The sequence below is a fragment of the Sciurus carolinensis genome, chromosome 7 (genome assembly GCF_902686445.1).
Source record: "Sciurus carolinensis chromosome 7, mSciCar1.2, whole genome shotgun sequence".
NCBI classification, from domain to species: Eukaryota; Metazoa; Chordata; class Mammalia; order Rodentia; family Sciuridae; genus Sciurus; species Sciurus carolinensis.
The window spans coordinates 9,531,559-9,546,320 of NC_062219.1; the positions used below are offsets into that span (position 1 = coordinate 9,531,559).

Below are 14,762 nucleotides of genomic sequence, written 5' to 3' on the forward strand. Positions count from 1 at the left end.
CTTGTCATCTCACATCCAGGCAAACAGTTTGCCCTGTATGAGTGAGTTTGGGGCCCACTTTCCCTGGAGGTTTCTCCACTACTTCCCTGGAAAGGAAGGTCCTTCCTCACCCGAGCTGCAGATGAAGTGAATCCAACATGGTACTCCTTACAGGTCAGGAAGGATCAGCCATATTTACAATTTTGAATAATCAGTATATTCTTAGTCCTCAGAAATCACCACAGGACATTATGACCTATGTGTTGTGTGGTGTTTGGTTTGGAACAAACCTGGACAGAACTTAAATAGTATGTCCTCCTTCCTGCCTCTGCACAGTGGTGGCTCCCACCAGCTAAAGCTCTGAGGTTTGCTGTAAGGTCCAAGAGAAACCGCCTCCCAGCATCTCCCAGCGTCTTACAGAGAGTGTAGCATACAGTTACGGAGTATGTCATGGTGGTGGGCCCTGCTAGCAGCTTTCAAGGCAAAAATCTTAACTTGATTATTTTCTGCTTTTTCAATGTAATTTGATGGTTACAAAAATGAACCAAAACAAAAAACTCACATATAGGAATAACAAGCATTTGATCCAGAACAGAAGGCTAGTCAAATAAGATACTCCAAGGTTTTCTTCATATCTGAAAAGAAATAAGCCCAATTAAAAAGACAAAAATATTTAATAGATATTCTGTACAATATCAGTACAAATTACCACTTCAAAAAACATTATAGGGTTTTTGTTAATCACTCATCCCCAATCACCTTTGCAGCATTCCTTCATTACCAAGTGAATGTTTTAACACATTAGTTTGCTTCTACTTGTACATGTGTCAGTTTTATTTGGTGTCTTGAACTTCAACAGCTTTCAGCATTTTTAGGCATTGCTTGGACAGATGTCCTAATTTCAGTCACTTACCAGAACAAATTTTAAAAATGGGCAAGAAGTCTGAGAAGACTGTTGTAAAAGGGAATATACTTGTGGTCAGAGAGACAGTGTTGTCTTCTAAGTACTCTACCTAACCACTCTGCTGTATCATTTACAGAATGGCAGTATCAAATCCATGGGTCATAAAAAGAAGTCCTTATGGTAGCATCATAGGCAGACCAAAAGTAAGAAAACCACAAAGTGAAATCCCTTCAGAGGCAGCTGATAATGATCATGGTTACTCAATCGACTGCTGCTAACTTGAGAAACCTTCCAACTAATAAACCTTGAAGCTATTCCAACTTTCCTCCATTTTTAAAAGAAACTGGTATGAAGACTGTACATAGTACCAACTCAAACTCAGTATATGTTGTTCACTAAATTTGAACACCATGATCAAATAATATTTGGTCAATTCTTTAACTACTTGTAAATTTTCTTGCATTCTTAGGTCAACAAAATGTTCTGTGTTAAGAGTAACCGTCATATTCTCAAGAGCCACCTAATGGGCACTTGTCTTAATGGAACTGTGCCTTTTGCCCTGTACCATCCACTTGCTATTTGCTGTCTAGAACAAGGCAAGACCTATGGATGCGGTCCATTGCCAGTCTCGTAAGCACCTTTCGTGGGGCTGATTCCCCCTGCTTTTTCTGACTGGTTGTTAAATATGTCTGCTTTCAAATTCGCCTATGGTTTTTTGTTGTTATTTTTGGTGGGAAAACAGTGTAGTGGGAAAACAGTGTACAGGGAAAACAGCATTTAAATGAAGAAACGTTCAATTCCATTCCAGTTTTTACCTATTATTAGTGATGTGCATCTTGGCCAATCATTTAACTTCTCCAACTAACCCCATCTTGCTTTCTCCTGTTAACTATATGACTTTTACTTCTGTAACAAACAAGAAGTGGACAACATAATCCACTGATCACCTAACCACCATCTTCTGTGACTGCACAACTGTGTATCTGTTTGTTCATCTCTGTGGGGCACTGATTTCCTTTTTTATCAATTTTCAGAAGAAATTATATACATCAAGTTTTGCTTTTGAGTGCCAATGTGACTTGCAGTCCATTTATAATGACAACAAAAGCAAATTCTGAAATCCCAGAGGTCTGATTGTAATCAAGAATAGTATATCCTAGGCAAGATGACCATGATCATCCCAGCCATTAGCATTTGGTACAGGATGCCCCGGCACTGCATGAGGGACAACAGTATCACTGCTGTGATTCAATGATGTGAAAGACAACTAAATATGGCAGGTGGCACAGTAAGTATATCTGCTCCAAATGGATTCTAGACCTTATAACATTGATCTTAAAAATGTGAAACAGTACAGTGATCTCAGTTATTGAATAGGTGAGAGGTGGTGTTGGAAATGTAAAGGAAAAACATACAGGCAAAAATATAAACCTAATAAACACACAGATAAGCAAACCTGGATAGGATGCCCTGGAATTGTTACATTTAGGGACATGCCGTTCTTTCCATCCTGAAGCCACAGCCAGCCAGGTAGGGAAGTTGAAACAACAATGGAAATATTATGTACCAGGACGAGTTTTCACATTTTGTGTCTTCATGGGATATGGAACATAAGGGGAAGAAAGAGTCCACGAGGTTTCGTTTAATAAGGACCAAATGGTGGATACAGCTTGCTGTGAGCAGCACACCACAGCTCAAGATCACAGCAATTTAAAGGGCATGCAATGTCTAAGACATCCAGGAGTCTTCAGCTAGTTTAAACTGAGGGTAGGCTAATGGTGTATGCTTTAGAACCAAGACAGTGTAAATCCCATGGGATTTACATATAATTAAGGTCACCTCTCAGAATCCTCAGGCATTCCTTTCAGGATCCTCTTAAGATATCTAAATCCACAAATGCACAAGTCTCATATAAAATGATATAGTATCTGCACATAAGCCCACACACATCCTCCCATAAATTATCTCTAGATTACTTATAATACCTAAAAAAAGCATAAATGCTGTGCAAATAGTTGTTAGGCTGTAATGTTTAGGGAATAATGACAAGAAAAGAGTCTGAGGTGTTCAGTACAGGTGCAGTTTTTTAAACATTTTTGATGAGTGGTTGAGTCTGTGGCTGCAAAACCTGCAGAAGGAAGGACTGACTATCTAAATAAACAAGGGCTCATGGGAACATAGTCTAGACATTTGGTCGACTGACTGCTGTGTCCGACTCTGATTTTTTAAAACCTGGTAGAGGGCCAGGAACAACTCTTGCTGATCCCAACTACTTTTAATGTCATCCTTTATGCATCAACCTTCAGGTGGGTCACCTAAGTTACTCCAAATCTGTAAAATATAAACAACATGAAACAAAAACTCCACTACATACACACATAAATTGAACAACCATTTAAAATTCAATGGGAGAGAACTTCTTGGGCCTTATAACTGGATTTCCTTCCTTAAAATTCACACACTGAATCTAACAGGAGGCTTCCTGTTCTCCTGTGAGCAGATTTAAAATGCACAAATCTTGAATAAAACATATGGGTAGCTGAATAATCCTACTGAAAAAAGCATTGTTGTAAACTACACAAGAGTGACAGATGCACTAACATTCTTTTCAGTGTGCCTTTAAACAGATGTCTGTTTGCCCTGGTCAAGCCTTGCCTATGGGGAAGAAGGTCTCCATTCTGCAAGGGAGCGCCTTCCGAGTCGTCTGTCATGTTTTTGCCAGTGGGTCAAACACCTGCAGTGTTGTCCTCTTGTCTTTGTCACTGATGGTCACCCAGTGATCAAAGGGTTCTCCCCCATGGTCTAGTGGCATCTCGCCCTCAGCCGCTTCTGAAGCGCTGGCCTGTGCTGGGTCTGTGGGTGCCCTCTCAGGGTTCCTGGCCCCTACAGCCAAAGGACCAGAGCTCTTGGAAAGCCAGGTATTAGTCAACAGCTTAGGGTGCTGGAGAAGGTTCCAGAAGGGATCCTGATAATCACCAAGAAGGGAGGCTGCCTCTGGCTTCGTAACTCTGGGGCCATCCATTTCGGGGCTTGTGGCAGACGTAGTGCCAAGAAAACCCACTTGCGGAAAGAAAGTGTCAGCGTCAGGCTGGTGTCGGGACGGACAGCTGCCGCCACTGCTGCTGCAGGTGAGATCTTGGAGAAGCTGGCTATGGCTCTGCAGGACCTGCAGGTGGAAGGCTGCTGGTGCCGACTTCTTCCTCCTCGGGGGCACCTTGGGCACCAGAGATGGAGCTTCTGAAGCGGGTGGCACCGTGGCTCCTGCCACGAGAGGCGCGTCGTCTGCTGGCACTGGCTTTCCACCGCTGGGCCTCCTCTCGGCACCTTTCCTGGGCTGCAATGTTCTCGGCTTGGGAACAGGAGGAACTCGAGGGGCTGAAGCTAGAAGAGGGGCTTCAAGGCTCGTCTCTGGGGCGCCCACTATAAAATGGACAGGCTGCTGCTCAAACTGTTCTTCTGGTGACACGGGCTGAGGGGAGGTAAGACAGAGTATAAATATGAGGTTAGCCCTCAGTAAGTTGAGACTCAGAACACTCAGTGGACAGCAGGGAACAGAGATGAGACAGCTGACATTCCAGCCAATTCAAGATTGGAGGAAGTATGAGATGCCAGAAATGTCACCAGGTACGAGAATGAACGGGAGAAGCACACATTGATCAGGACAGACCAGCATGTCCAACAGAAGACGAGCGGGGATTTTAAAACCAGGGCCAGGGTGAGTAATTTGAGACAAAGTTGTCTGTTACTTTAGGAAATGGAGTTTTGCTCTTTCCTTATCCAAGCTAACATCTTTGAAAACATTCTTGGAGGCTGCAGCTTTGCAGATGCTTCATGCAGTCTGTGCCACGCTTGGGAGACGTGACATGTCACAGCATGAAGCTAACTGAAGGACCAATGGATAGCCTGTCTCCTTGAATCATTTGTATTTAAACATGAAGAATGCAGAACATTACACAGGAACTTCACTTCCTTAGTTCTGATTCAAAACTATCACAAAAACGACAACCACAGAGTGCTAAATGAAGCTTTGCGAGGGCAGCGAGTCCGGTGGGCAAGCACGGGTTCTTTAGAAAACAAACTAAAGACATAATCCTTTCTCCATCAGCCTCATGCCATAACTCCTGTGCAGCCGGTTGGGAAAATGAATCTATTCTGCTCCTGGCTTTTAAAAGACAAAGCAAATGCAGGGAAGGAAGAAGAGGGAAAAAGTCCATTTTGCAAGAAGGCATGGAAAATGGACACGTGGCAACGAGCCAACGAGGGAGAAGCGCAACCCAGAATATACAAAGCAAGCTCAGCAGAGGGCGGGCTCCAGGGCCACCTCTCACGCTCTCCACGGGTATGGGGCAGTAGTCACTCTGGGAGGCCCAGGCAGGGATTACCGAGGGTCCTGTTCCTAGAACTGAGATCAAACGGAAGATCCAGATGTGTCTATAGGTGCCAGTCTCTGGGCAGCTACTGTCCTTACAAACTCATGTCTTTGAAGCAGTAAGCAAGGCTGAGAAGCTTGAGAGCGAGAGCAAAAAACAATCTGCAAGAAAAGTGGCAAGAAAAGCTGTCGGACCTCAAAAGACCGTGGCCACGTGAGCTCATCTAGGCATCCATGATTGTTTTTCTAATGCTCATAAAATCTGTGCATGGGAAACCACGTACACACACCACACACCACACACAGACGGCAGCCCCGGACCACTTGGGGAAAAGTGCCCCACAGTGGTTCCCTGTGAGGACTTGACACCCAGGGAGCAGAACCCCTCCGAGCTGCTCTCGTCACAGTGAGTCTGTGAAAGACAGTCAGCTCCTCGTTTGTTTTTGTTCTGCTGGGGTCACAACGCAGCAGAGACCGGGAGAAAGTGGTTGTCAAACAAAGGGCTTTCCTGAAAGACGTAGCTGGGTTTGGGACTTAAGAATGTGGTGAGAAGCCAAATTTACCTTGATCTTTGTCTGAGAGACATACTTTCATTTAAGAAGATACCTGAGCAACTTCAGAGTGCTCCGGATCCCTACCTTTCCTGTCCTTCTCAAGGTTGGCTTCTTGATGGCAGGAACCCTGGGTGCCGGCCGCCGGGGCAGGAGTGGGGGCACCTGGGAGGGCTCGGGGTGGGCCTCCCCAGGGCTGGGCTCTGTTTTGGAAGCTCTTTGGTCTCTCAGGGCCAGGGCATTGAAGGCTTCTTCTGGAGTACCTGGAACAAAATCACACTCAAATATGAGGACCAGGCAACTTACTGTGCGATTTAATCTTTGGAAGTCACCATCTTAATGATAATTTACTAATTCAGTGTATTTCTTCTTTTCTTTAAAAAAAAAATCCTCAAGGTTTGTCAGAATACACCAGTGATGTCCAGCTCTGTATTTCCTATGTTCACCTTCTCAGTAGGGGTGGGACTGGTACCCATGGATGGTCTTGATGGGGGATCAATGAGACCCTGACACCATATGCAGAGTTTCATGCATGCTGACATTTTTCAGGGGAGATGAGCTAAAATGTATCAAAATCTCAACAGGTCCATGACCAAGAAGATGTTGGAGATGTGGGTAGATTTAAAACCTCAAACAACTAGCATCTACAACTTGAGTGGTTTTTTTTTTTTTTTTAAGAAGCTTTTACTGAAATGTAATTTATGTACCATAAAATTCACTCATTTTACATGCAACATTCAGTGGTTTTTAATATATTCACAAAGTTATAAAGCAATTGCCACTATTTAATTTCAGAACAATTTCATTACACCAAAAAGAAACCCCATACCCATTTCAGTGACTCCCCATTCCCTCTTCTTTCTAGCCTGCACACCAAACTTCCTTAGTACTGGGGATTGAACTTGGGTCCTTTACTGAACTACGTCCCCAGTTCTTTTAATTTTTTAATTTTGAGACAGTGTCTAAGTTGCTGAGGACGTTGCTAAATTGCTGAGGGTGGTCTCAAACTTGTGATCCTCCTGCCTCCACCACCCAAGTCACTGGGATGACAGGTGTGTGCCACCACACCCAATTCATTACTACTAACTTTGACTCTCGGCCATTTGCCTGTCCTGGACATTTCTTATAAATTGAATCTATAGTACATGGCCTTTTGTGTCTGACTTTTACTTGGCCTAATGTTTTCAAGGTTCGCCCATGATGTACCATGTATCAGTACTTCCTTTTTAAATGACTGAATGATATTCCATTGTATGGATACATCATATTTGATCATGTAATCAGTTCACAGGCCTATATGGGTTGTTACAGCCACAGTTTTAATTTTTGACAAAAAAAACATTTGTTATGTATAGTTCTACAACAACCTCCTAACTCATCCTTCTTAAATATTATTTGAGAATTCCAAGTTGATTAAACACACTGGCTCAAAGCAAATCAGGCTACTGTGATTGCATATGCCTTTTCAATGGGCACATTCTCCCCTCAAAACAATGTAAGTTACCAATGATTAAGTATGGAAACCTCCCAGGTAAAATATGATAACCTGGGGTAAGTGAAATAACAAGAAATGAACAGGCATGATGGTGGGGAGGGGCTTTCCTGACAGTCCAGGATCGACATATATGGGCTGGAGATTTAAGAGGTAGATTTGTGCCTGAAATGAGGAAACTCAGTTGTCTCTTTTACAGAGCTGGTCAGACTGATTAGCAGCATTAACCTTTTTAAAATTTATTTCTCTCTTAAATGCTGTTTCGTAATCCTGGATTTATTTCATATACTTACTGAATTTTGAATGCATAATTTTAAATAGACAATACAAATGAGACATAAATGTTCTAAAGCCTACTTTCATTTGCTACTGTTTCAAAAAGGAAGAAAAAAGCTCTTTTTCCTAGGCCACTTTCAGTGGAAAGATGAAAAGAAAGACGACGTGGCGCGGCCCTCCTCCACAGGGAGCGTCCCCTACCTCCTCTGGCTTCCAGGAGACATCGGATGGCTGCTTCTGCCTCCTGAGCATTGGTGGTTTTGATCTGCTTGACATTGTAAGGCTTACTTATTCCAGTCCGAGCTTTGGGCTTGGAGACAGAATGAAGAGAAGCATGTCAGCAGAGGTGGGCAGCTGGTCTATGGGCGGGAGGGGTCTGCTCCGCGTGTGAGCCATAGAGAGCCCCATCAGATGCGGGCGAAAACACCGAATCTAAACTGAACCCCTCAATCCCTCCTCCCCCAGGGGCACTCTCATTCCAAGAAGAATCCAGTAGTGGTCAGATCTGATAACTATGGTCTCCCAAACCAGATGGCAATAGATTTGCAATGTAGGAAAACCATCTTCTATCTTTATTTCAATAATCAGATAACAGCCAGAGAGCAAAACTAGGCCACACTTTCCATGGCTTATCTAAGTATTAAAACATCTTCCAGATAACCTGCGTTTCCTCACATGCACATTTTCTATCCCCTTGCCCACCTTCACCATCAGACACCACTGGTATCGAGTCACCCTCACGGCCTGTGACTATGCGCACGGCCTGGCCTGGATAACCAGTCTGTGGTGCCCTAGGCACATCCATATCTGCCTTCACCTGCCTCTACTCTTCCTGCTGACCTTCACACTTGGCAGGTTACTGGGCCTGCCGGACCCTACCACCACCCCCCGCACCAGGGTTAGGCTTGCTCGGCCCCTCTGTGGTTATTAGGTCTCCTCTGCTGCTTCTCTCAATTAACCTGGTACCAGGTTATTTTCTTTCATCATTTATTTTATAACTGATCTCAATTTCTGCTGTCTTCCCTTTTGCCAACCAGTGGTCTGTAGTCCAAAGGCAAGGACAAGGATTGGGGGAGAGAAGCAGCAGTCAGGAAGCCTGTGATTCCACCTTGCAGGGACACTTGAGGATTCATCCAAGGTGACTTTCTCTAGAATCCCTGTACAATCACTTACAACCTACAAGAGTTGGGAGGGTTGGGAATGAGGTGGTGGGCAGGGAGAGGGTGAAAGAGACAGAGCCTGCATAATCTCTGGGCCAGACCGGAGAGCTTTGAAATGGGGACCATTTCTCTTGGAGCTGAACAGAGGAACTCACCGGTTGCCGGGGTGCTCCAGGCAAAAGTTTTGCCGTTTGCAAGATTGAATACTGCCCGTGGGTGCCCGAGGAGATGGACGCATCGGAAGCTGACTTTTTCACCATTAAACCAGCTGGAAAAATCAACAAGGGCAGATCTCAGCCTCAGTGAAGTCGCAAGTTGCCAATTAGCTGCAGAAACCGGGGGAGGCAGTCGTGGGTCTAGATATGGGTAGAGAGCGCTTGCCCAGCACCCGTGATAGGTTTCTCTTCTGATTCTCTAACAGCTTCGTCTATTAATGCAGATTTTCTGGAGAAGCATGATTTGAATGCAAATTTGAACCTAATATCCTGGGGAGGGTTAATTGTATGTAAAAACCAACTGATTTTTAAGTGGTTCAGAACACACTATTGTTATCAGGTCTAATTTTTTTTTTAAATGTCTTGAGGAAAACAAAAACTCCAAAATCAGAGAAATAATCTATGTTATATTATGTTTATAATCATTAACAATTCTCTTTTAGAATATTCAATGACACAGAAAATGTGATACATTAAATGAAAGATAATCAAATGAAATGGATACCAACTTTGTTTACAAAGATTTTTGAAAGTTATGTGTAGCTACAGATACATGTAACCAAAAGGTTGGAAGTATTTTGGTTAATAACTTTTACCTGTAGGTAGTAAAGTGAATTTTAAAATTTAATTCTTTTTCATAATTCTCTATAAAATTTCTCCAATAATGTGATATATATATATATATATATATATATATATATATATTTTTTTTTTTTTTTTTTTTTTTGCAGTTCTGGAGATTGAACCCAGTGCTTCTTTACCACTGAACTACATCCCCCAGTCCTTTTATTTTTTTGAAATAGAGTCTCACTAAGTTGCCCAGACCAGCCTCAAACCTGTAATCTCCCTGCCTCAGCCTCTTGAGTAGCTGGGTTTACAGGTGTGCACCATTGCACCTGGTATAAATTTTTATGTTACTATATTTTATTTTATGAGCATAAACTCAGAAAAGCAAATATATATTTCAAATGTTATGTGCTTCTGGTTTGCCGTGGATTGCTATCATGAACCCAAATCTGAAAGGAATAGTTGAGGAAAATCTACAACTGATTGTCATGTTCTTTTGCAGGGGGAGGGAAGAAATAAACTGCAGTGATAAAATGAAAACTGAAACAAAGCATGCCACAGCTGTATTTTGAGGTCACAAAGACAAATTTGATAGGAAAAGCATTATCTAAGGACTGAGAAGAAAACCACTTCCTATGCAGCTTGAGCCAGAGAAGGGCCCATGCTCAGTGCAACAGAGGCCTGGGGTCATGAGCTGGGTTAGACGCATGCACGTCAGGGACCTAGGCTTATGGGACTCCTAAGTAGCAGAGAGGGCCAGGTAGCCAAGGAAGCAGCGGCCCAACTCGGAAAAGCTTGAAGAGTCCCCTGAAGGTCTGTGGTCCCAAGTTTCCATAAAGGTTTCCAACTGAAGGCAGCTGAAAGCAAGAGTGGTGTTACAGGAGGAGCAGCTCATTTGCTGTGAGAAGGACAGCTATCTATGTCACCAACACGTCCTGGGTTTAAGACAACGTGCCCAAGACAGGGAAAAGCACGGTGGGGACTGGGTGGCTGGGAAGTAGTTCAGTGCGATTTTTTCAGTAGCAGATGTGCGGTTATTCCCAGCAGGCACCGTGGCAAGCCAAGGTCAAGCAAAGTCTTACTTGGAGGGGGGGGTCTCTGCGGTGGGTGAGGCGGCCGAGGCCTGCTGGGAACTGACAGAGACCTGCTTGGAGAACGGTGGCGGAGATCCCCGACGGCTCCCAGCTCCCGCTCTAACTCCACCAGGTCAGCATCGTCTGAAGGACATGGCGGGTGTAAATGGTCAGACAAGAGCCTGTGCACAGAGGCCGCCCGGAGCTGGCAGGCCACCCAGGACGGTGGAAGGCCTGTGTAGGAATGTGCCCCTTCCTGCAGGCGCGGTGCCTGCCTGGAACACCCAGTGAATCCTGGACAGTGTGTTCCCGACTTGAGAGCCCTTCCTTCTAAAATAATCAGCCGGACTTCCTCACAGAGGAAGTTTCACTCCTCACTAAAACATGACCACCGTTTGGGAGGCTGAGAGCTTTCCCACTTGTCTGCCAGCCTGGTGGCCAGAGCCCAGGCTGCCACCTCACAAGTGTCAGTCATCTCAACTGGCCTCACGTCTCTTCCGCCTGTGGAGGTGGCGGTTGCTGGTTCATGACATAAACCCACACTGCGACACAGCCCTTTATGTTCCACCTTGGCTCAGACACCCTGTGTCTCCAAGTCAACGGCTCAACCCCGTGCATCTAACTGCAGTGCAACAGGCTCCAGCAGAATGGCCGGGCCCCTGCGGCTCTGGACGGACCCTCCTGGTGCCCACCAGGGGCCAGGCTGCCCAGTGTTCTTTTGCTCTTTAATTTCTTCATTCAGAGGCCACTGTGCTCAAGCCTGGCGTGGCCCCCAGAAGCTGCCCCAATGACAGTGGCTCCTGGCAAGAAGCCACCTCTTCTGAAGAGCACATTCCTTCCACCCGGGCAGGCAACAGGTCCTCTGCAGGAGCAATAGGCACAACCATGGCAACTCTGTGACAAAGGCTGCTGCCTCTGTACCAGGCCGCATTCGCTGAAATTAGCTGTGCATCCCGCCACCGAGGGGATGCCACAAAATGCCCGGTTTCCCGGGTCCCATCCAAATCTCTATGATGGGGCTTGGCAGTCTCTAAATTTAAGAGCCCCTGATGGTTCCAAGCAAGCAGGCTGCTGTTCAGTTTGGAAACCATGATACAGTCCCAGGCACAGGGGTCTTTTCATCCCTCCCGCAGGACACTTCCTTGGGAGCACCTTAATTCAATTTCAGCCCTGGTTCATGACTAAGCTCTTACCCCTGCCAGTTAGAGCTGTCCTCCAAGTGGGGACACAGTGACACAGTTTTGGACACTTTCTGGATGGAATAGACAATCTGGTCTAAGGCAGAAATATGAACTACCCTACTCGCCAGCCATGTAACACTAGTTGGTTTTAAAACTTTTTCAAAAGAATTACTCTACAAATGAATCCAGGAGTATACAGTTCAACCCACGTGACCTTTTAGTTCCCTGTAAGTCTAAGATGATATAATGATGTTGCTATGTGATATGGCTGTATAAAATACCGATTATGTGAATGGACCAGTATGTCAAGATGTAGATATTGAATGCATCTCTTAAGGGATCGAATTAGAAGTTTTGGGGTGAAAAACCACAAATGTAACAACAATTGAGAACTGGGGTCACTTGAATACAGAGGAAACAGGAATTACCCTGAACCTGGCATATTACAGGGGTTCAAGCTGTGAAAAGTTAAATACCTAGAGGGAATCAGCATGAGGCGGTGGACTGCTGCCCAGAGCACAGTTCTACTCTCTGCCTTCCTGGGCCTCTGCCAGGGCTGCACGGGACTGCTGGCACTACCCAGTGCTGCCTGCTGAGAGACGGGCAGCGCTGTCCCCTCCCACGCGAGGAAGGGGCTGAGCTACCTTTGTACGTCGGGTGCTGCTTTTTGGTTAGTGCAGGCGACTTGCTGGCAGGTGCCACCGTTGCAGTGCTGGGGGCATCAGGAGGGTCGTCTCCCACCAGTTCACTGTCTGAGACCACAGGCTGCCCGAGCTCATCCACCAAATAGTCTTCATCATCTTCGAGAACATCCCCTGGGGAGGAGTGGACCACGGTGAGGGTGAAAACAATCCAGGTGCAAAGGCATGGCCTCTGGTCAGTGGGCCGTCTGGCTTGCCCCAGGAGGCTGTGCACACCTCCCTGCAGCCAGGGCCTCACCTCCCCGGGGCCAGCTCCCACCTCCACTCAGCCCCAAAGCTACTGTGTTTTCCTTTTTATTTGGTACTGGGGACTGCACTCAAGGGCACTTTACCACTGAGCTACATCTCCCGTCCTTTTTATTTTTTTTTGAGTTGGGGTCTTGCTAAGTTGCTGAGGCTGGCCTTGAACTTGCAATCTTCCTTCAGTCTCCCGAGTCACGGGATTACAGGTGTGTGCCACCACACCTGGTTAGTGCATGGCAGAAATCTAAATGTCGCTGGGTCCCTTGCCATTTCCTGCATCATGCCCAGACAGGAACAGTGGATCTCGTGGACGTGACGCTCACCCTTCAAATGTCCTCCATTACATTTCCAAATAGGGTTTCGGGAGGGATCTTTAAAGTCCCTTGCCTATTGCTGGGAGAAACACTTGCCTGTCCCTGCTCGCGGGATCACTGACCTTCTGACTCATAGTCCAGGCTTGTGAAGTCAAAGTTTTCCTCTAGCAAACAGGAATTGGCCGTGGGGGACACAGGAGCCAGGCTGTCCCGTTTTCGAATGAGCTCCTCTCGCAACCCTTTCAGCCAGTCCTTTGTCTTCGGTCTGATCTTCACCGCTCTGCCTTTCACCTGTGAGGGCGGCACAGCAAGTGAAAACAAAGACCAAAGTCACCACAGCAACCTGTGATCAGGTGCCCGTCTCCAACCTGTGCACCAGGCACAAGGCCGATCTTCACACTGGACTAAGAAAAACCAGGGTCCAGGCCCGGGCAGAATCGGCATGGTTCTCACACATTCGGTCTAAATAGAAGTTTGACCTTCATCACCAGCTTTTCATTCCATGCAAATTTAAAACCAGACTTTTATTAAAATGGAACTACCTATGAGCCACGTGTCCCAAAAGACATACTCAAGAGAAAGATGGAAACTCTCCTGCACAGAGGCATAAGACACACCAGGAGCTTAGTGGGAGCCAGATTCTGCAAGTAGCCAGGGCTGGCCACAGGACACCTGAGAACCAGGGACAATCCCAGCTCCTTCCCCGCGAGGCACCTACACACAGGCACAGGTCCCCACAGGCCCCACACGGGCCAGGCCCAGAGGAAGGGAAGACGCTACCCGTGTAACATCAGTCAGGCCTACTCCACAGCGTGACCTAGTGCCACTTACCTTCATACCATCCACATCCAGGACGCTGAGGGCTGAGTGACTGTCTGCAAATGTCACCAGCATCTGTCCTTGGTTGATCCTGGAATGCATGAGAGAGGCCTAGTCACAGCTGGGAACTACTCAGCAGTCCCGCAGATCCTCCCATGGCCCAGAGCTCGTGTCTGAGAGCAGTGGCTACCTGACAAGCACGATGGTCCCAAAGTTCCCCAAGGTCTGCATGAGTTCAGCCCGCAGGTCCTCGGGAAACTCGCTTTTCTCTTCTAGGGTTGGTGACTGGAGGTTTACAACAACAGTGGCGTCCAGAGGGCCCTGGAAAGAGGACACTTCCTGGAAAACCCTCTCCCGAGCGCCCACGTCGACTTCTTGTACTTCTACCTCCACAATGGCCAGCACGGGTCTGTGACAGACAGGAAGGGGAGATGGTGAGAAGGGTCGGCCCGGGCAGGTGCTGCCCAGCTGTGAGGCCCGGACCTCCATCCCCAGAGCTCGGCCACACACTAACGCCAGCCTACGGATCTGCAGGCCGGCCGCCCCACGAGGGCTGGGCCTTCATCTTCCCTCATCTCAGTGTTGCCTCTGGGCACTTTTAGCTAAGTTTGATCCGGGAGAGGGAAAACATCGCAGGGCCCTGACAATGTGTGACCCGGAACTTAGAAAATCACCAGCCAGCAGCCAGGATTCCTGCCCGGCCATCCCTGGAGCGGCCGGGATGGGGAGGGGTGGCCAGGCACGTGGTGGGGGCAGCTCGTGTCTCAGATCTCACAACCGTTCATCTCTCCACTTAGCAACTGAAGGCGTAGGACTTATTCTAAGGAAGTGACCAGAGAGGAAGACAAGGTCGACGGTGGCAGGAGGGAGGGAGGGAGGAAAACGAGCTACTGTTCCTTAAGGGGACACAGTCACACT

General features: G+C 46.7%; 1 protein-coding gene across 4 annotated transcripts in view; it reads right to left on the reverse strand.

Moving 5' to 3' along the window:
• Positions 1-558: 558 nt before the first annotated feature.
• Positions 559-14,762, reverse strand: part of Synj2 (synaptojanin 2) — an 81,882-nt gene continuing 67,678 nt past the window's right edge. The window contains exons 19-27 of one of the 4 annotated variants that reach the window (XM_047558263.1): positions 14,035-14,253; positions 13,857-13,935; positions 13,148-13,316; positions 12,412-12,582; positions 10,596-10,730; positions 8,887-8,999; positions 7,773-7,881; positions 5,891-6,066; positions 560-4,352 (exon numbers count right to left, since the gene is read on the reverse strand). In XM_047558263.1, coding sequence (XP_047414219.1) covers positions 3,591-4,352; positions 5,891-6,066; positions 7,773-7,881; positions 8,887-8,999; positions 10,596-10,730; positions 12,412-12,582; positions 13,148-13,316; positions 13,857-13,935; positions 14,035-14,253 — 1,933 coding nt within the window. In that variant the 3' untranslated portion in view covers positions 560-3,590. Of the gene's footprint in view, positions 4,353-4,779; positions 5,415-5,890; positions 6,067-7,772; positions 7,882-8,886; positions 9,000-10,595; positions 10,731-12,411; positions 12,583-13,147; positions 13,317-13,856; positions 13,936-14,034; positions 14,254-14,762 lie in introns of those variants that run through there. The other 3 variants (XM_047558266.1, XM_047558264.1, XM_047558267.1) reach the window with 3 other exon arrangements.